Genomic DNA, 21,344 nt, shown 5'->3' with positions numbered 1-21,344 from the left:
GGTTGCCACCCATGTGACCCCAACAGGGACCGGGGACAAACTGCAACCGAGGTACGTGCCCTTAGTGGGAACCGAACCTGGGACTCTCTGGTCTGCAGGCTGACACTCTAACCACTGAGCCAAACTGGCCAGGGAAAAACTCTATACCCTTTAAACCATTCCCCATACTCCCCTCTCTCTGGCCTCTCCTATATTTGTCTCTGAAATAAAAATTATGATAAATTTGAATTTTATGTATAAAAGAAATGTATTGAAAAATATTATGCAAAAAAGTAATTTATTTTAAATATTAGCTCTAAATTACTTGCTTCTTTATTTTTTAAAAAAATAAATAGCCCTGCTTGTTTTGCTCAGTGGTTAGAGTATCGGCCTGCAGACCAAAGAGTCTTGGGTTCAATTCCGGTCAAGGGCACATACCTCAGTTACGGTTTGGTCCCTGGCTCTGGTCAGGTCATGCGGGAGGCAACCAATCGATGTGTCTCTCACTTTGATGTCTCTTTCTCTTTCTCTTTCCCTCCCACTCTATCTGAAGATAAATGGAAGAATATCCTCGGGTAAGGATTTAAAGAAAAAAAAATAGAGTAAATAAGTTTCAGGATTTTTTTCCCCCTCCATGTTTACATGGTGCTTTGTAGTATTTTCAGCATATTTATATACAAGTGTGTCAGCTGCAACACAATATACATGTCCCCGAGAAACCTTGATTTGTGCAAATTCACACCCTAAGAATAATAAGAGCTTAAGGGGAAAATAGGGTTAGGGGCTAACTCTCAAAACATATGCAACTATGGAACCAGAGAACTAAAACCAGTAACTGGTAGGTCTGGAGAGTCATGCAAGGCTGCTGATGGGAGAGGGTGGGTGTGACTGGCATGTCACTGGCATAACAACTTGCCACACCCCATGTCATTTAAATGAGAAAATCTGGGATGGGTTTCAGTAGTTTTTGTAACTGTTCAGGTAATTCCAACACACAGAGAAGGTTAAGAACCACTGCATTAAGTATAAATGAATAAAAAGTCATTAAGTGAGAATAGTACCACGTTTTTCCATCACCCGTGTGAAGCCCACTTTCTTTTATTTTTATATCTTTAGTTTCTAGCATCTTGGAATTTAAGGATCAATGTAAAATTCTTATAAATTACACTTTAAGAATTATAAAAGAGCCCTGGCCAGTTTGGCTCAGTGGTTGAGCGTCGGCCTGTGGACCAGAGAATCCTGGGTTCGGTTCCCGCTAGGGGGACATACCACCAAAAAAAAAAAAGAATTATAAAAGATGCATGACTTAATTATACAACATGTTCATAATATGAATGACAGATCCTGAAATATTCTCATTTGATGTTTAAAAATCACTGTTGAAAGTTTGGGAGTTTTTAAATTCTAAAATGAGAGGGGGCAGAAGGGGGGAGGAGAGGGTTAATGGGGAAAAAGGGGGACATCTGTAATACTTTCAATAATAAAAAAAATTCTAAAATTCTACAGCTGAAAACATACAAACAAAAAAACCAACAACAAAATAAAATAAATAAATAAAATGACAGAAAGCCAGAGGCTTTTAGAAAGATATGTGAACCAAAGGAAAAGTTCTGTGATTCTGGGCCAAATGTGAACTTTTTATTTGGAAATAATTATAGCTTCACAGGAAGTTGTAAAAGCAGTAGAGTCCTGTATATCCTTAACCCAGCTGCCCCAAATGGTGACATGTGATGTGACCGGATGTGTCAAAACCAGGAATTGACACCTGTACATAACTGTTAACTAGGCTATAGACCTCATTCCGTTTTCACCATTTTTCAAACCTGCATTCATCTGTGTATATGTATAGTTCAATGCAATTTTAACCTATGTATACATTTGTGTAACTACCACCATAGTCAAGATACAGAATTGTTTCATTCCTCGTGCTGTCTCTTAGTATTTGCATCCTCTCTCTGTCCCAGTCCCAGTCCCAGTCCCTGTCCCCTGGCAGCCACTAATCTGCTTTTTCTGTCTATAATTTTGAGAATGTTATATAAATGGAATCATATGGTATATACGACCTTTCAATGTTAGTGTTTGCCACTAAGCAGAATGACTTCGAGGACCATCCAGGTTGCATCAATGATTCATTCCCTTTTATTGCTGAATAGTATGTATGGATGTGTCAATTTGTTCAGCCACTTACTCACTGAAGGACATTTGGGTCATTTCCAGAATTTTGGCATTATGAATAAAGCTGCCCAAAACATTCACATACAGGCTTTTGTGTATGTAAGTTTTCATTTTTCTGAGATAACTGGTTAACAGAGTGAGACTGCTCGTTAACATGGTAAGTATACATTTAGTTTTGTAAGAAACTACCCAAATAATTAAGAGCGTGGTTAATTATTACTAACATTTTACATTCCCCAGCATTTGCTATTGTTTATTTGAAAAACATATGCATGATGTAAAAAGATCGACAGGTCATGAAGTCTCCAGTATATTATCTCCCTTTTCATGACACATGCAAATACCATCAGACAATGATTAACTACAGAAAAGTCTTAGTACTAAATTCTTAGGGATCTGAAGCCACTTAGCCCGGTGATTATTCTGTTTTCTCCTTCTGTACACAAACTATCTTGGGAACTTCACAGAGCCTGCTGCACATAAATAAAACTTGCTTTACTGAGGGTCTCAACTGTACTTTTAATTGTAATGCTGCTGATCTTGGATCTGTGATTTCGCTTTGTTTGCTAGGAAGAAAGGTCTGCCAAAAGGAATTCTTTGTATTTTGGAATCACTACTTCTGTCACATTTTATCTGCATTATCACTGTATTCTGAAAGAGAGTCTTCAATGCTGAAGATTTTTAACATTTTGAATTTCAAATTCTCCTAGCTGACTATATATCTAAACTTGCTTACAGACGCTTAGCATACCATTTCAAAATATATCTAAACTAATTTTTACAGATAGTTTCTCCAATCAGAAAATTGTTTAGTGGTTAGATGACCCTAGTTATATATACTATCTGATAATCATGATCCTGGCTTAATTCGATTGATTCTATTGGGAGGTAGAGAAAAGGTTGAGCTATAGAGGTGAAGGTCTAAATACTTTCCTTAATTTGAAATTACATAAAAATTCAATTACCTTACAAATAACAGACATTAAAGTAGGAATAATATTTTGTTTTATAAGATACATAATATTGGTAAACAGCTAATATTAATTAGCATGTGAAAACAATCCTGTAAACCAGTCCAATTACACTGAACTTTATTCTCTATGAAATCAATTATCTATAAATCCATTATCTCTATTAGGAAACTTCTGGTTGGTTGCTTTCACCCAGTACCATTGGTCTTCATATAAAGTCAATGAAATAAGGTAATTAAAAAAATATTACCAAAATAACTTACCATTTATAGATATATAATAACAACAAAGATCATTCTGTATCATTTTTGAAGAATTACCTCTTTGTAGCATTTTCTTACAATTTCATAACTGGCATTACCCCATACTGTTATATGTTCTCGTCTGTACTGCTTCACCAACTCTGAAACCTACAAGTGAAAATTCAAATTTTAATGCATGTGCCTATTTGTAAATCCACTTACATTATTTCATTTGAAAAATAGGTTATAACTGACTATCTGCTAGTGAATAGTAAAAATTTTTGGAAAAACTGATGTATAAATTCAGATTAGTTTATGAAATACAAGAAATTACTTACATTTTACCATTATATGATTTATCTAATAAAATACAATTATTTAGTAATTTGACATACACTAACTACAAACTAAACGAGTTAAGCTAGAAGTTAATATAAATGCTAGAACTACTGGCTCACAGGAGCTACTTTTATCCATGACTGAGACATGACGTCTGAAAACAGGCTTTCCAACAGTCAAGTGATCTCTTCTACCAGGGTATTATTTAAAACAATCCTGATCCCCAGAGCATCATGTTTCTTTAAACATTATCAGTCTATGCAACCACCTAGCCTTATTAGTTTGTGAAATCGGATGCAACATACTCAGAGGAGGCAATGCCTTAAGTACCTTCTTAATCAGCACGCTGTTGTTGACTTTGATATCGATGTTAATGGGAGTGTTAGGAAAGGCCTCAAAAACTTCCTTTAGTAATGGAATTCGGTTATCTTTTCCTTCACATTGGCATGCTGAGAAAGCAAGATTTTTAAACGTATTTTTAAAAGATAATTTTTACTTTTTTTGATGATTAAAAGAGATAAAGTAGTAGTTATAATAGGATATTACAAAATGATGAAAAGTATAAAAAAAGAAAAGAAAAATAATCTAAAATGCAACAATTTAAATATAACCATTATGACCATTTGGTGTACTTTCTCTCCTCTTTTTTCCCCCTCTGCATAATTTAATAGGGTTATAGGGTACCTACAGATTTTACCCTGATCTCTTTACATAAGTAAAAAATAAATATTGCATGTTGATACACAATATTTATAATTATGATTTACAATTTTTTTCATTAAACTTTTTGGGATAACTGTGGATTTACATGCAGTTGTAGGACATAATACACAGAGATCTGTGCACCCTTTACCAGATTCCTTCCCCAACGGTAACCTTGCAAAACTATAATATTATATTATAACCATGACACTGATGTTGATATAATCCACTGATCTTATTCTATAAATATTACTTTAAAAGTTTTCAAAATATTTCGTTGAGTAGCCATACATCAATTTAGTAATTATAATTTAACCATTCCCCTTGAAAAGTAGCAGTGTTTGCCACTCAAAGTATGCCACTTTGGCATAAGGGTTATTTTGAACTGAAGGCAATGGAGAAGTGGATATAAAAAAGGCTCTCTGCCCTCCCCCGATTTACCTTAAAACACAACTTAAATTTGTACAATAATTAATCACCAACGACCATAGACCCTTATCAGCACCAGAGGACTCTACATAACAAACTCCTAACTAGCCTTTATCTTCCATTATTCTCCCACATATTTACCTTCCCACAATTTGCCACCCCAGAAATTCAAAGTCCTTTTCCTTTGTCTTGTCACTTCTCTGAAATTTTATTTTATTTTTTTGTTAAGATGCTATATAAACTCAGGTTCTGGCCATCCCTGAGTTTCTCCCATGAGACATACATATTAATACACTTCTTCTTGTTTTTCTTGTATTAATCTTTCTTTCGTTATAGAGTCCCAGCTGAGAATATAGAAGGGTTTAAGGAAAATGATTTTTTTCTTCCCTATACCCTACTAGTGAGTGGATACTGAGATTGTTTCTAACGTTTTGCTCTGATATTATCATTGAATTTTTCAGAGATTGAGAAAAGTATGTTCAGGCAAGAGAAATACAGGCTGACTCAGTGATGTGTTGAAGAATTTTATCAGTGCAACTCAATCCAAAGAAAATTGAGTCAGGAAAATATAAAATATTAGAAGAGAATTTTGATCGTTCTTTATATTTCCTGAGGGTTATTTCTTTATTCTTTCCCTAGTCCCTTTGCCTCTAATCATTTATATAATATACTATATATACTTTATAACTATTATAAAAATTTCCCCTTCCATCTGAAACTTCTAATCTGTGAATAACCAAATGGTGAAAGATCCTTTCATCTTTAATGCACAGCAAATCAAAACAAAGAAGCATATCGAAAAAGTAATTAAATCCATGTCAGAACATTAATTATAATAAAGGCTCATATGAATAAAAAAAAGAAGAAGAAAATCTGTTACTGTTTTGTATACTATTCCTATTATGCTTTTCTTACTCCTTGTAATTCAGATGGGGCTCAGGGTCATTCTAATGGCACTATCAATCCCACTGGCTCTGTCTCCATGGCCACAGAGAGAGTACATAACCTGTAAGCATAACCATATGTACACTAGGAAAGGTCTCTTGAAATCCTTAGCTGGATGGATCATATACTTTTTTTTTTTTGTTAATCCTCACTCAAGGATATTTTTTCCATTGATTTTTAGAGAGAGTGGAAAGGAGGGAGGGAGAGCGAGGGAGGGGGGAGAGAGAGGGAGGGAGAGAGAGAAACATCAATGATGTGAGAGAGAGACATCAATTGGTTGCCTCCCCCATGTGTCCCCACCACAGCAGGGGATCAAATCTGCAACCCAGGTACGTGCCCTTGACTGGGAATATAACCCAAGACCCTTCAGTGTGAGGGCCGATGCTCTAACCACTGAGCGAGCATCACCAGCCAGGCAGGTTATGTACTTTTGATGCTGTCGGAGGTCCATCTTTATGTGGACAAGGTACACCTAAGAACAAAGCTAACAAATGAAAGTGGAACAAAGAAATGAAGAGAGAGACCAATTATTGTTTGAGCAACTGGAATCAGTCATGTCTGAAGGCATATAACCTCTAGATTTCTTAGTTATGAGAACAAATAAGTTCTTTAAAAATTTTTTTCCTTGAGTTATCTTGAGATGGATTTCTAGCACTCAAACTAAAAGAGTTAACCATTGACTACAAAATTGAACTACAAAATTAATGATGTTAATACACTGGGCTTTCAAAATAGGATGAACTCCCCATTCACTCTCAGAGATAGGCATATGACATAGATCTGGCCAATCATAATAGCTTATCACTTTGTCCACAGCAAATATTTCAAGATGGACACATGAACCCACATTGGACCAATCAGTGTCTTTCTCTAGAATTTTTCCCTTGAAGTTCATAGGGGAGACCGTCTTTTTCCCCTGGGGTCACGGTGCAGGCAAGGTGTGAATTTATAGTTGTCAGTGATCAAGTTCCCTGCCATGTGGACAAAATCCATCTACAGCAGAAGAGGATAAGACCCAAGAGAAGCAGAAACATTAAATGAAGCAAAGAGTCATTTTTGTAATCCTGGACCCAATAATGTTTAATATCAGATCCACCATCATCCCAGGCAGTTAATGATAAAATTAATTTCTTTTTTATCCCTTAAGCTAGTGTAAACTGGTTTCTGTTACTTAAAACCTAAAAAGTCTGAACATGATGTTCTAGTTCTGCATAGTTCAACAAGGCAGTCAGTTGATGCATAAGGTTATTTAAATTAAAATAAAATTAAATTAAAAATTCAGTTCTTCGGGTGCACTAGCCACATTTCAAGTGCTCAATAGTTACATGTGGCTATTGGTGATCGTACTGAACAGTGCCAAACAAACAAACAAACAAACAAAAAATCACACTGATATCACTAAAGAAAGTTCTCTTTAGACAGTGCTATTTAGTTAAGTAAAAAAAATTTTAGCTTGTTAAATCTGGAAAAATCGATTTAGTAGTCAAAAGAACTGCTATGGGCAATAGATATCCACATCCAAGTAAGATACATGCAAAGTTCAACTTAGAGAAAGATCAAACAGACAAAACTAACTTTGGAACAACAAAATGACACATTACCCCAAAATACTATTGCATCAAATAGTGGGGGAAACAAGAAAATTAAAGTGTGCTAAAAAAAAAAAAGTGATAAAGTGATGCGAAGATATTTAAATTGAATGCCTTAGCCAGCATAGAATGTTTAAAAAACAAAAAGAGTTGGAGAAAGAAGTTTGTCCCCAGCATTGTTTGGGACAGAATAACCAGGTTGAAAATACTAAAAAAATGGAAAAGAGAAAAATAACAAATAAGAATGCCAGAACTAAAAAGAGAAAAAAATAAAGGAAAAAAAATGCTAGAAACTAATATAATATTGAATGTCAACTATATCTGAAATATTTTTTAATTAAAAAAAAAAAAAGAATGCTAAGCAAGAATGTCATAGGATGTGTTGAGTGAAGTGGCCTCTAGCATGCTAGAAGTTTAAAACTGATCATTACAGTCAACTCTCGATTACCTAAATTATTATTTTCCATGAAAAGACTACTTTCAAGTAAGGAGGGTAAATAATAAACCCTTCGAGTAATATATTTTATATTCCTTCTTTTTATTTTATTTATTTATTTTATATTCCTTCTTTTTAATATAACCTGTGGCACATGAAAGCACCTTCAAAAGAATTCTTCTCCAGTGAAGTTGTAAACACAAAGAAAGCAAGACCTTGCCTGATCTGTTTATTTCTCTGAGAGTTGAGAGTCTCTCTCTGTCTCTCTCTCTAGTATTTAAAGAAAAGTAAGCAAGAGTTTTGAGCACAGGAACAGGATAAAAAAAAAACCTGAAAATCTTTTTGCCTAATCTGAGTCAAGTTTATACAGTACTACATATTAGTCTGTTTACTGTTTCAAATACAGTAAACTTAAGTTAATTATGAGTTGAATGCAATATGAATTAAAGTTAATTCTTTTTTATACTTGTCTAAAAGTTGAGAGTATATGGCATTGCTATTAGCTAACAGGAACTGGAAGGGACGCCAGGTGAAGCGGCATATGGTGCAGCTGAATACTGGCCTGGTGAAGAGGAGGCCTAGGTTCAAGTCCTAGCTTTGTCATTTACTGGTTATATGACCTTAATTTATCTTTAGGTCTGTTTTCTTATCTATAACAGGAAGAGACAGATGGTTTCAAAGGTCTCTTCACATTCAAAAGTTTTATGACTTTCTGAGGGAGGTATAAAAACCAGAAAAAAATTAAAACATTTTTCTCCTCAAAATATCTTATTTTTTGTGAGGCTTTGACTTTACTCTACCAAGGGAAAAACAGGAAAAACTTCACTTATGAAATTTTCTTAACCTTCACAAGTCCACAATTGACACAACTATTACAAAAAGCTTGGCAAGTATAATTCTATTAATTACAAAAATAAACCCTGGCCAGTTTGGCTCAGCGGTTAGAATGTTGGCCTGCGGGCCAGAGAGTCCCAGGTTCAGTTCCCGCTAGGGGCATGTACCAAAAAACAAACAAACAAAAACTTTGCCCTGGCCAGTTTGGCTCAACGGTTAGAGCATTGGCCTGCGGTCTGGAGAGACCCGGGTTCGGTTCCTGCTAAGGGCATGTACCTCGGTTGCAGTTTGTCCCCAGCCCTGGTTGGGTCGTGTGGGTGACAACCACTCGATGTGTCCCTTTCACGTCGATGTTTCTCTCTCTCTCTCCCCCTCCCACTCTATCTGAACAAAATATCAAAAAAAAATGTCCTCAGGTGAGGATAAAAACAAAACAAAAAACTGTTCCTCAAACCAACACAGCTTAATGATACTTACCTGGAAGGAAAAATCAACAAACATCAGATCTAAATATCACTTACAGATAACTAATTTAAACAATTTTTAAATTTTTTTTTGCCTTTCTAAAATGTCCCAATCAGCCCTGGCCAGTTTGGCTCAGCGGTTAGAGCGTCGGCCTGCGGTCCGGAGAGACCCGGTTCGGTTTCCGCTAAGGGCACGTACTTCGGTTGCAGTTTGTCCCCGGCCCTGGTTGGTCGTGCGGGTGGCAGCCAGTCGATGTGTCCCTTCACGTCGATGTTTCTCTCTCTCTCTCTCTCCCTCCCACTCTATCTGTACAAAGAATGGAAAAATATCCTCGGGTGAGGATAAAAAATAAATAAATAAATAAAATATCCCAATCAAAGAGAAATTTTACTGGCCAACTTTAAATCTAGTTCACAGAACAGTTAACAGTTCTTTTTGAAAATTAGTATCAGTAGCCCTGCTGGTGTAGCTCATTGGTTGAGCTTGATCCATGCACCAAGAGGTTGCCGGTTCGATTTGCATCAGGATACATGCCCAGGTTGTGGCCCGATCCCCAGTGGAGGGCATGCAGGAGGCGGCCAATTGATGTTCTCTCTCATCGATGTTTCTATCTCTCTCTCCCTTTCCCTTCCTCTCTCTCTAAAATCAATAAAGGAAAAAAAAAAAAAAAAAAACTTAAAAAAAAATTAGTATTACTAGATCCTTGACACTGAACCAAAGTTTTAACTATATGCCAGCTATATCATAGACCACAACATGTAGCATCTTATAGTTTTACTGACTTACTTTTGAATCATTCAAAACATGAGGCAAATTGTGATAGTGAGGGAGCCTGTACCTGCTCAGCAACCTGTATCTCAAGCCGGTGTATTTTCCATTCTAACATGTTCCATTCTAACATAACTAACAAACTGGGGCCAAGGGACATGTTTCTTTGTAAGAAATCTTCCCTCAAAAGAAAGAAAACTGCTATGCTGGTAATTAAAAAGTAAAAATGACTAGGAAATGAATGGTTTATACGAGTAACAGAATTCTCTTTAAAATTTAAAATATGGAGCACCTAAATGACATAGAATCAAATGTGAGACAATTAGTAAGGATCTGAAAGGGGTCCCTTCAATTTCTTGTCATTTATTCATTTAGTAACTTATGATTACTATAACTTATAGTAATATTCTAGAATTGGAAGCTTTAGCGGAACAAAGTATCCCTAATAATATGTGGGTTTCTTGTCATAAGTATTCTGGCTTAAATTAACTGTATATACATTTAATAGAATGAATCTATTAAATCTCTGGACTTCATCATCTCAGGGTCAAGATTTCAGATTTGTAAACCTGAGAGAATGTTTTGAGGGCAGTACTTTTAGCTGTAACTTACTATGACAAGAGATCAAACCTATATATAAAATTCTCAGCATAAATGAATACACTGTAATGTAAATATTTAAGCTGCAAATGGAAACATTACCTCTTTGAAATGTGACATCCAGTTTGCCAAGGTAAGGTGGGAGTTCCTTTAAAAGATATGATTGAAAAAAGTTAGCTCTCAAAAAATCAAAAGTATTTTAATGTCTTACTTTAAGATACAAAGATTTGCTTCTTCAAAAAGTAAAAGAACAAAAAACTACTTATGTAGGGTAGCCTTCAGCAGAACATCCCCAACAGCAAATTAACCACATCATTACTTATTTTCACAACCTACAAGAAATCTGTACTAATTTGATATGGACCTTTTCTCAATAATAAATATACAAAGATCTCAGTAGATAAACATCAAGAATAGTTTAAGGAAAGTAAAAAAGAAAATGACTAAAAATCATATGGAAATATCTTTAAACTCACAAATAAATAAATGCTAATTAAATTTAATCTAGCAAATTAGGAAGTGTTTGGTATAATTATAATGCTCAATAATGGTAAGGGTACAGAAAAAGGAATATTCTTCTAATATCACATTTTAGAACTCGTTTAAAACATATTTATTTTACTTTATTTTTTTTCTTTATTGATTTTAGAGAGAGAGGAAGGAAGAGCGAGAAAGAGATAGAAGCATCGATGAGAGAGAACATCAATTAGCTGCCTCCTACATGTCCCCCACTGGGGATTTGGCTCACAACCTGGGCATGTGCCCTGACCAGGAATCAAACTGGCAACCTCTTGGTGCATGTGTCAACGCTCAATCACTGAGCCACATCGGCCGGGCTTAAAACACTTTTAAAATCAAGCTGGTGCCCTGATCAGTGTGGCTTAGTTGGTTGAGCATCGCCCTGTGTATTTAAAGGTTATTAGTTGGATTCCCAGTCAAGGCACATGCCTGAGTTGTGGGCTCAGTACCCAGTAGGGGGGAGCTGATTGATGTTTCATTCTCACATCAATGTTTCTCTCTCCCTCTCCCTCTCTCTCTAAAAATCAAGAAAAAATATTTTTTAAAAAAAAGCAAGTTGGCAACAGTAACTTCCAATATATATTAAGTCACTATAATATTCCTAATCTTTTACCCAATAATTTCCCTGCTGGGAGTTTACTAAGGAAAATAATTTTAAATATAGAGATTATCTTTAAATAAATATTTTAATAAACATAAATCTTTATACATCTTTATAAATATATTTATATCTCTTAAATAACATCATATCAGCACATAATATACAGAAAACTTTTTTTTATGCATAAATATAAAGTTTTCATATTTATGCATAAAGATGTTCAGTGCAGTGTTCTCTATAATGGTAAAAACTAAGAACTAATTCAAAAGACCCACAATAGAGGAATAATTTAAAATAACTACATATTCACTCAATGGAATAACTGTAGTCATTTGAAGAGTATTTGGAAAATGAGCATGGAATCTGAAAAAAACCTAAATACTGTACAAGTCTAACTATATGACATTCTGGAAAAGGAAAAACTATGGAGACAGTAAAAAGATCAGTAGTTGTCAGGGCTTAAGGGGACAGGAAAGATGAATAGTTGAAACACAGAGGATTTTTAGGGCAATAAAACTATTCTGTATGACACTAACATACATGGATATATGTCATTATATATATGTTAAAACCGATGAAATGTACAGCACTAAGAGTGAACCCTAATATAAACTATGGACTTAGGGGAGTGATAATGTGTTAGTGTAGCTTCGTCAGTTGTAACACATGCACCACCCTGGTGCAGGATGTTGACAGTGGGGGGAGACCGTGCCCATGTGAGGTCAGAAGTTATGTGAGACTTCTCTGCACTTTCTTGCTTAATTTTGCTGTAAACCTATAACTATTCTAAAAACAAGTCTATTAAAACGAAAAAGCTCAGAAAATGTGTATCACGCCAAAATGTTAAAAAATACAATATATATAATATACAGCAGGATCACAACTATATAAAATACATACAGGGTGTATATATAAGATATATCCTGTTAACATAAGTTTTCTTTCTTTCATTTACTATAATGTGCATATAAACTACTAAATTCAGATCTTTAAAGGTACTTTCCTATAACTAATTTATATATTTAATCCAAGTCAAATAAATTATAGAATACTTCAAGCAAGTTGAATCCTAGTAGTTTTACATTTGAGGACTTTGGTAATTTTGTTAAAATACTTACAAAAATGAGTCTCTATATATGTATATAGTGAGTACATCATCAATGAAACTCAGAATAGTTTTTTGAAAATTTCCTTTGACATTCATTATTTAAACACTATTTTTTTTTTCATTGAAGCACTATCTGGCATTCACTGTTTTTAAAAATCTTACAGGCCCCAATATGCACCAGGTATTAGTTTATCACGCATTTTTATACTCACGCAGTACTTGAGATCTGAGATGTTTGCATTGACCCCAGTGGATCTCTTTAGATTCTCATCATGTGACACAACAACTTGCTCATCTTTTGTGATGTGGCAGTCCAACTCCAGCATATCAGTTCCAATGGTCACTGCACTGAAGAAATACAAAGAATAATGACATTCTGAAACTTAAATAAACATTGAGGTTATACACATCAGATTTAAAATTTGGAATTATAAATCAAACAGCAAAAAAAAAAAAATCCCATAATACTAAAATTTCTCAACATTGTCATCTATTATGATTAACTGATGTGAAAGTACTTTAAGGGAACGTAGAATAATAGAATCATGTTGCTTCCTTTCCATAACCAGCTACCCTAATTTCTGTCAACCTAATATAATGAAAAGAACATTGGACAAGAAGTTAAGAGATCTGGGTGTCAGTACCTGCTTTGCTTCAAACTTGCTGTATATCATTGGACAAGTATATGCCCCCTCTGGGCCTACATTTCCACATCCATAAAATGAAAAGAGTGAAAAACAAGAAAAAGATGACAGCTCTTGCCACTTTAATTCAACATAGGATTAGAAATTCTAGCCAGAGCAATTAAGCAAGAGAAAAAAAAGGAGCAGGGGGTTCCAAATTAGAAAGAAAATAATAAAACAATGCCATTTACAATAGAATCAAAAGAATAAAAAACTTAGAAATTAACTTAATCAAGGAGGTGAAAGACTTGTACAATGAAAACTACAAAACATTGCTGAAATTAGAGATACATAATGGAAAGACACCCATGTTCATGAATTGTAATACTTAACAGTGTTAAATGCAAATACTACACTGATATACAGAGTCAATGCAATGCCTATCAAAATCCCAATAATGTTTTTTGCAAAAATATAAAAATCCACCCTAACACTTTTATGGAACCTCAAGGAACCCCAAATTGTCAAAAGAATCTTGAAAAAGAAGAACAAAGTAGAAGACTCACACTTTCTGATTTCAAAACTTATTATAGCCCTGGCCAGTTGGTTCAGTGGTTAGAGCGACGGCCAACGGACCAGAGTCCTGGGTTCAATCCCAGTCAAGGGCATGTACCCTGGTTGTAGTTTGATCTCCAGCCAATTGGTGTGTCTCTCTCACATCGACATTTCTCTCTCCCCACCTCCTCCCTCTCTCCCACTCTAGCTGAAAATCAATAGAAAAATATCCTTGGGTGAGGATTAAAAAAAAACTTATTACAAAGGTACAGTATAGTGTAAGCCCTGACATTTTTTTCTTGTAATGCAAGTGACTGATTTAAGCTTTGATTGTCAAGGAATTCACTTCAAAGACGTGTGCAAAGATGTCTGAAAAACAATGTAAATGCCTTAATTTAAAAATACTTTTAAAGATGTTAACCATCACCTGAACCTTCAGTGAGTCAGTGGTAACTTCTTAAAATAAGACAATGAAGTTTGCCACATCGGTTGCCTCTTCCTTTCATGATTCCTCTGTATTATGTGATGCTGTTTCATAGCATTTTATCCACAGTAGAAAGTCTTTCAAAATTTGAATCAATCCTCTCAAACTTGTCACTGCTTTATTAACTAAGTTTATGTAATAGTCTAAATCCTTTGTTGTCATTTCAACTATCCTAACAGTATCTTCTTCAGGAGTAGATTCCATCTCACATTAAACTTTATGCATTTCAGAATACTATTATAAGGAACATTTGAAAACATTAAGATAAAAAATTTAACCAAAATGCCACATTAGCATTATTTTAATTCTTCTTTCTTTTCACTTTAGACTTTATTAGATCCCATCTCAAGATACCACTTTCTTTGTGCTCATCCATTAGAAACAACTCCTCATATAATAAAGTTTTATCATGAGATCGCAGCAATTCAGTCATGTCTTCAAGCTGCACTTCTAATTCTAGTTCCCTTTCTATTTCCAATACATCTGCAGATACTTCCTCCACTGAAGTCTTGCACCCCTCAAAGTCATCCATGAGGGTTAGAATCAATATCTTCTAAACTCTTGTTGATGCTGATATTCTGATCTCTTCCCATGAATTGCAAATGTTTGAACATCTAGAATAGTGAATCTTTTCCATAAGGTTTTCCATTTACTTTGTCCAGATCCATCAGAGGAATCACTACCTAAGGCAGCTATAGCTTTACAGAATATATTTCTTAAATAATAAGGCTTGAAAATTGAAATTACGCCTTGATCCATGAGCTGCAGAATGGATGTCATGCTAGCAAGCATGAAAACATTAAACTCAGTGTACGTATCTCCATCAGAGCTCTTGGGTGACCAGGTACACTGTCCATGAGCAATGTTTTATTATTATTTTTTTTTTCTTTATTGATTTTAGAGAGAGAGGAAGGGAGAGGGAGAGAGAGAGATGGAAACATCAATGAGAGAGAACATCAACTGGCCGCCTCCTGCCTGCCCCCCACTGGGGATTGGGCCCACAACCTGGGCATGTGCCCTGACCAAGAATCTAACTGGTGACCTCCTGGTGCATTGGTCGATGCTCAACCACTGAGCCACACCAGCTGAGTGAGCGATAATTTTTTAAAAGGAATCTTTTTTTTATTTTTTATTCTCACCCGAGGACATTTTTGCATTTATCTTCAGACAGAGCGGGAGGGAGACAGGGAGGAAGAGAGAGGGGGAAACATCGATGTGAGAGAGACACATCAACTGGTTGCCACCCACAAGACCCCAAAAGGAGCTGGGGACAAACTGCAACAGAGGTATGTGCCCTTAGCGGGAACTGAACCCAGGACTCTCTGGTCCACGGGCCGATGCTCTAACCGCTGTGCCAAACTGGCCAGGGCAAAAGGAATCTTTTTTTTCTTCTTCTGAGCAGTAAGTCTCAATAGTGGGTACAAAACATTCAGTAAATCATGCTGTAAACAGATGTGCTATCATCCATATTTGTTGTTCCATTGTTAGAGCACAAACAGAGTAGATTTATCATAATTCTTTAGGGCCCTAGGATTTTCAGATGGTAAGTGAGCACTGGCTTCTATTTAAAGTCACAGCTGCATTAGCCCCCAACAAGAGAGACCGCCTGTCCTTTGAACCTTTGAAGCCAAGCACTGACTTTCCTCTCTACAAAAGTCCTAGATAACATCTTCTTTCAATATAAAGCTATTTCATCTAAAATCTGCTTAAGTAGCCACCTTCATTATCTTAGTCAGATCTTCTGAATAACTCGCTGCTTCACCTTGCACTTTGATGCTATAGAGATGGCTTATTTCCTCAAATCTCATGAGCCAACCTCTGCTAGCTTCAGACTTTTCTTCTGCAGCTTCCTCACTTCTCTCAGCCTTACGTGAAGAGAGTTGGGGCTTTGCTCTGGTTTAGGCTTAGGTTTAAGAGAATGTTGTGGCTAGTTTGATCTTCTATCTAGACCACTAAAACTTTTTCCATATCAGCAATAAGGTTGTTTTGCTTTCTTACCTCTCATGTGTTCATTGGAGTAGAACTATTAATTTCTGTCAAGAATGTTTCCTTTGCATTTACAACTTGGGTAGTAGCTCAGAGCAAGAGGAATAGCCTTCAGCTATCTCTACTTTCAAAATGCCTTCCTCACCAAGCTTAATCATTACTAGCTTTTGATTTAAAGTGAGCAGCGTATAACTCTTCCTTTTGCTTAAACACCTAGAGGCTAATGTAAGGTTATCAGTCGGCCTAATTTCAATATTGTTGTATCTCTGGGAATAGGGAGGCCCAAGGAGAGGGAGAGAGATGGGGGGACATCAGTGGAGCAGTCAGAACACACATAACATTTATCAATTAAGTTCACTCTTACATGAGTGCAGTTTATGGCATCCTAAAAACAATTGCAATAGTCACATCAAAGATCACTGATTAGAGATCATCTTAAGAAATATAATAATACCCGGCTGGTATGGCTCAGTGGTTGAGCGTTGACCCATGAACCAAGAGGTCGCCAGTTCGATTCACGGCCAGAGCACATGCCCAGGTTATGGGCCCAATCCCCAGTGTGGGGCATGCAGGAGGTGGCCAATTGATGTTCTCTCTCATCAATGCTTCTCGCTCTCTCCTATCCTTCCTCTCTCTCTCAAATAAATAAAGGGGAAAAAAAAGAAATATAATAATAGCCATGGCTGGTTTGGCTCACTGATTAGAGAGTTGGCCTGAGGACCAAAGGGTCTCAGGTTCAATTCCCGGTCAAAGGCACCTGCTTGGGTTGCAGGTTCGATCCTTATTCTGGTCAGGGTGGTGCGGAAGGCAACCTATTCATGTCTCTCTCTCACATCAATGTTTCTCTTTCTCCCTCTTTTCCTTTCTCCCTTCCACTTTAACTAAAAATCAATGAAAAAATATCCTCAGGTGAAAATTAACAACAACAACAAAGAAACACAGTAATCATAAAAATGTTTGAAATATTGCAAAAATTAAAAAAATGTGATATAGAGACACAAAGTGATGGAAAAATGGAGCCAATGCAGACTTGCTCAATGCAGGTTGCCACAAACCATCAATTTGTAAAAAACAGCAACATCTGTGAAGTGCAATAAAGCAAAAACAATAAAATGAGGTATGTCTATATAAAATTTTATTATGAAAAAATTAGAATGCTTATATTATGAATATATTTCATCTAAAAGATAACATTTGGACACCAATTCATCCACCAACAACAGAATGAATTATAGCAGGAATTTGATCTAAGAAAAACTGAACATCCCTTTAAATATATAAGAACTCATGATTCTTATTTTGCCAGGGAATCTCCTAAATGGGGTGAATGTATCTTTTGTTTTATACTTAAACCTAAAACACATATATTAAAATATTATATAACAATAAAAGAGCCAAGTTTTAACAAGTAAGTTTCTTAATGCTTCTCAAAAACATATGGTAATTCATTGGTTAAAAAAGAAAAAATGAGACTTCTGGTTAAGATGGTGGCGTAGGTAATCGCGGTATCGCGTCCTCCCACAACCACATCAAAGTTACAACTAAACTACAGAACAACCATCATTCAAAACCACCTGAAGTCAAGCTGAATGGAAGTCCTACAACTACGGAATTAAAGAAGCAGCTGCATCGAGACTGGTAGGAGGGGCGGAGGGGACGGGCTGGTCCCACACCCACGTGTGGTAGATAAAAATCAGGAGGACACCTCGGCTGGGAAGGTCCTCCATGAGGACTGAGGGGTCCCCGTCCCACACCAGGTGCCCCGCTCAGGGTTCCAGTTCCAGTGCCAGGAAGAGAAGTCCCCATAACTTCTGGCGGGAACTGAGGCTCAGGGAGGCTGAAGTGGCTGGAGCCCCAGGCAGCTCCTTAAAGGGCCCACGGACTTATCATACTCTCTCCCTCTCCGCTTGGAGGGGAGGCAGCTCGAGGGGCGCTAGAGACATCCAGGGAAGAACTGAGCTGTTTGGCACTGGAGTGAGGGCTGGAGAGGGGGCTTTCTCTGGGACAAACGTGCTGTCAGAGGCCTTTGTTCCTTTGATGAGCCCTTCCCTGGGGCGGCAGACAGTTGCCATATCTGGGACTCCAGCAACCTGGCTCACACTGGTAGCCCCACCCAGGTGACTCCCTGTGGCCCCGCCCCACCCCACCCAACTTTCAGGCCCACCCAAGCTGTTGCCAGTTGCTTAATCATAGGATTGGCCTGTCTTGGATCCTGCTTCAGGTTTTCCTAAATTCTTTCAAACGAGCAGCGTCTGGTCTCAGATAGCCCCATACCTCTCATTAAGTAATACACTGAAACAAACACAGGGAGGCAGCCAAAATGAGGAGACAAAGAAACAGGTCCCAAATGAAAGAACAGAACAAAACCCCAGGAAAAGAACTAAGCTAAATGGAGATAAGCAACCTAACAGATGCTGAGTTCAAAATACTGGATGCTCAGTGAACTTAGTGAGGGCCTCAAGAGCATAATAAAGGACCAGTCAGAAATGAAGGAGGCACTAACTGAAATGAATAATTTATACAGATTCAATAGTAGAATAGGTAAAGCCAAGAAGCAAACCATTGATTTGGAATATAAGGAAGCAAAAAACACCCAATCAGAACAGCAAAAAGAAAAAAGAATCCAAAAAAATTAGGATAGCGTAAGGAGCCTCTGGGACAACTTCAAGCATGCCAACATTTGCATCTTGGGGGTGCCAGAAGGAGAAGAGAGAGAGCAAGAAATCGAAAACCTATTTGAAACAATAATGGCAGAAAACTTCCCTGACTTGATGAAGGAAACAGACATACAAGTCCAGGAAGCACAGAGAGTCCCAAACAAGATAAACCCCAAGAGGCCCACACCAAGACGCATCATCATCAAAATGCAAAAGGTTCAAGACAAAGAGAGAATCTTAAAAGCAGCAAGAGAAAAGCAGTTAGTTACCTATAAGGGAGTTCCCATAAGACTGTCAACTGATTTCTCAAAAGAAACTTTGCAGGCCAGAAGGGAGTGGCAAGAAATATTCAGAGTGATGAAAAGCAAGAACCTACAACCAGGATTACTCTATCCTGCAAAGCTGTCATTTAGAATTGATGGCCATATAAAGACTTTCCCAGACAAGAAAAAGTTAAAGGAGTTCATCACCACCAAACGGTTATTATATGAAATGCTGAAGGGTCTTTTTGAAGAAAAAGATAAAATATATGAACAAACAAAATGGCAATGAATACATAGCTATCGACAATTGAATCTACAAACAAAATGAATAGGCAGAACAGAAACATTCTCATAGATACAGAGAATATTCAGTTGGTTGCCAGATGGGAGGGGGGTTGGGGGAATGGGTGAAAAAAGTGAAGGGATTAAGGAGTACAGATTGGTTGCTAGACTGACAAACCTCAATGGGAAGGGGGTTGGGGGTGGGAAGAAATAAACCAAAGAACTTATATGCATAACCAATGGACACAGACAACAGTGTGGGAAAAGGCGGGAGGGGGGCTGGAGGGGGGAGAAGGGGGTCAATGGGGGAAAAATGAGGAACATCTGTAATACATTCAACAATAAAGATTAAAAAAAGGTTAAAAAAATCTGTCTTTGGAGCCAACCACTTCCCCATTTTCTCTTACTTCACCTATGTACTTCTAATGAACCCTTCCCCGCATTGGCATCCCATTTCAAAAGATCCAATGTCTACTTGCTGCCTTGTGCCGAAATCTCATACTGCTGCTTGACTCCTCCCTTATGTGACCCTCCCCTTCAGTGTCCCGATTATCAGCTAGCTGTTAGAGGAAACCAACCAACCAACCTGGACCCTTACTGTAATTCTTACTAAGATGTAAATAATTAACTTGTTAACTTTGTGTCCTTTTCTAAAGGATATCCACCTTTTAAAATAGAATATTTGTTTGCCAAATGTCTTTGTTAGAGCCAAAATGCATAAAAGTGAAATCTAAATAAGCAAACAAAAACAGTTTTTAGGTTGCCAGAATTATTTTTCTGTATTTTTTAATTTTCCTAAAATATTGTTGTTATACTGTTTAATTTTTTTTTTTTTAAATAACAAATGTAGAAAGTGTAAGTAACATATATAGCCAACAAACAGTTTTAAAATAAAATTCTAAGGTCTGTTATATAGTTTTAAAAAGTGGTACTACTAATTTTTGGTCACACACGTCTTTGTTTTTTGTTCACCTTCCTTTTTTTTTGTATGAGTGTGTAAAGGGAAAGTAAGAGTAGGGGTTATCTGTATTTTAAAAAAATTATACATATTACCTAAGAAATCTTTCTAAATATGAAGTTTGCCTTTAACTGAAATGTTGGCTATTTTTAAAAATGTTTGAGTTATATGCAAAACATTATTTTATGCTTACCTGATATTAACAAGCTAATAAAAATGTAGAGCAATAATAAGTACATCTAAGACAATTTATAAATTATCTCAATTTGGTACAAAAATAGAACATAGCAAGAAAAGAATTTATTTTATCACTTTAGCCTTTAAATTTTTCCATAAATAACAATATGCATCTACATCAATTGAAACACCAGATATTTTGTAGCCAAATTCTGACAAGTTGATGACAAGCACTGAAAAAAGTTAGGGAAGCCAGGCCTCAGCATTTCCAGAAAAAGAAATGCAAACTAGCTTTAAAAGATGTAAAATTACTTGAAACTCCACAGAAACAATGCATACAATTTACAGCAGGAATTTATGTTAAGGAATTTACTTGAATTTCATTTACTCCTTACAAGATTGAGGTTGTATTATCATTATCATTTCATCGATCAGATAATTAGTATTATATTATTAGAGAGTCAAAAAGTTATCATGAGAATCAGGTCGCTGATTAATTACTTTGTCTGCCAACTTATACTTGCAGCTATTGCTAATACAATTTGTTTCTTTCTCTTACCATTCATTTTTTCCTATGGGTATTTACAAAGACAGCCTAGTTTAATAACCTAGTTTTATTAGCTCTTAAGAACCAGATTTTACATACTCAAGGGCTTA

General features: G+C 36.3%; 1 protein-coding gene across 2 annotated transcripts in view; it reads right to left on the bottom strand.

Moving 5' to 3' along the window:
• The window catches only part of GDPD1 (glycerophosphodiester phosphodiesterase domain containing 1), a 47,406-nt gene that overhangs the window by 13,063 nt on the left and 12,999 nt on the right, over positions 1-21,344 (bottom strand). For both annotated transcript variants that reach the window (XM_036268567.1, XM_036268568.1), the window contains exons 3-6: positions 12,915-13,050; positions 10,577-10,622; positions 4,037-4,155; positions 3,446-3,535 (exon numbers count right to left, since the gene is read on the bottom strand). In XM_036268567.1, the coding sequence (XP_036124460.1) occupies positions 3,446-3,535; positions 4,037-4,155; positions 10,577-10,622; positions 12,915-13,050 (391 nt within the window). The remainder of the gene's footprint in view (positions 1-3,445; positions 3,536-4,036; positions 4,156-10,576; positions 10,623-12,914; positions 13,051-21,344) is intronic.

This window comes from Molossus molossus, unplaced genomic scaffold (genome assembly GCF_014108415.1).
Source record: "Molossus molossus isolate mMolMol1 unplaced genomic scaffold, mMolMol1.p scaffold_m16_p_19, whole genome shotgun sequence".
Classification (NCBI taxonomy): Eukaryota; Metazoa; Chordata; class Mammalia; order Chiroptera; family Molossidae; genus Molossus; species Molossus molossus.
This window is presented reverse-complemented; position numbering and strand designations above follow the sequence as displayed.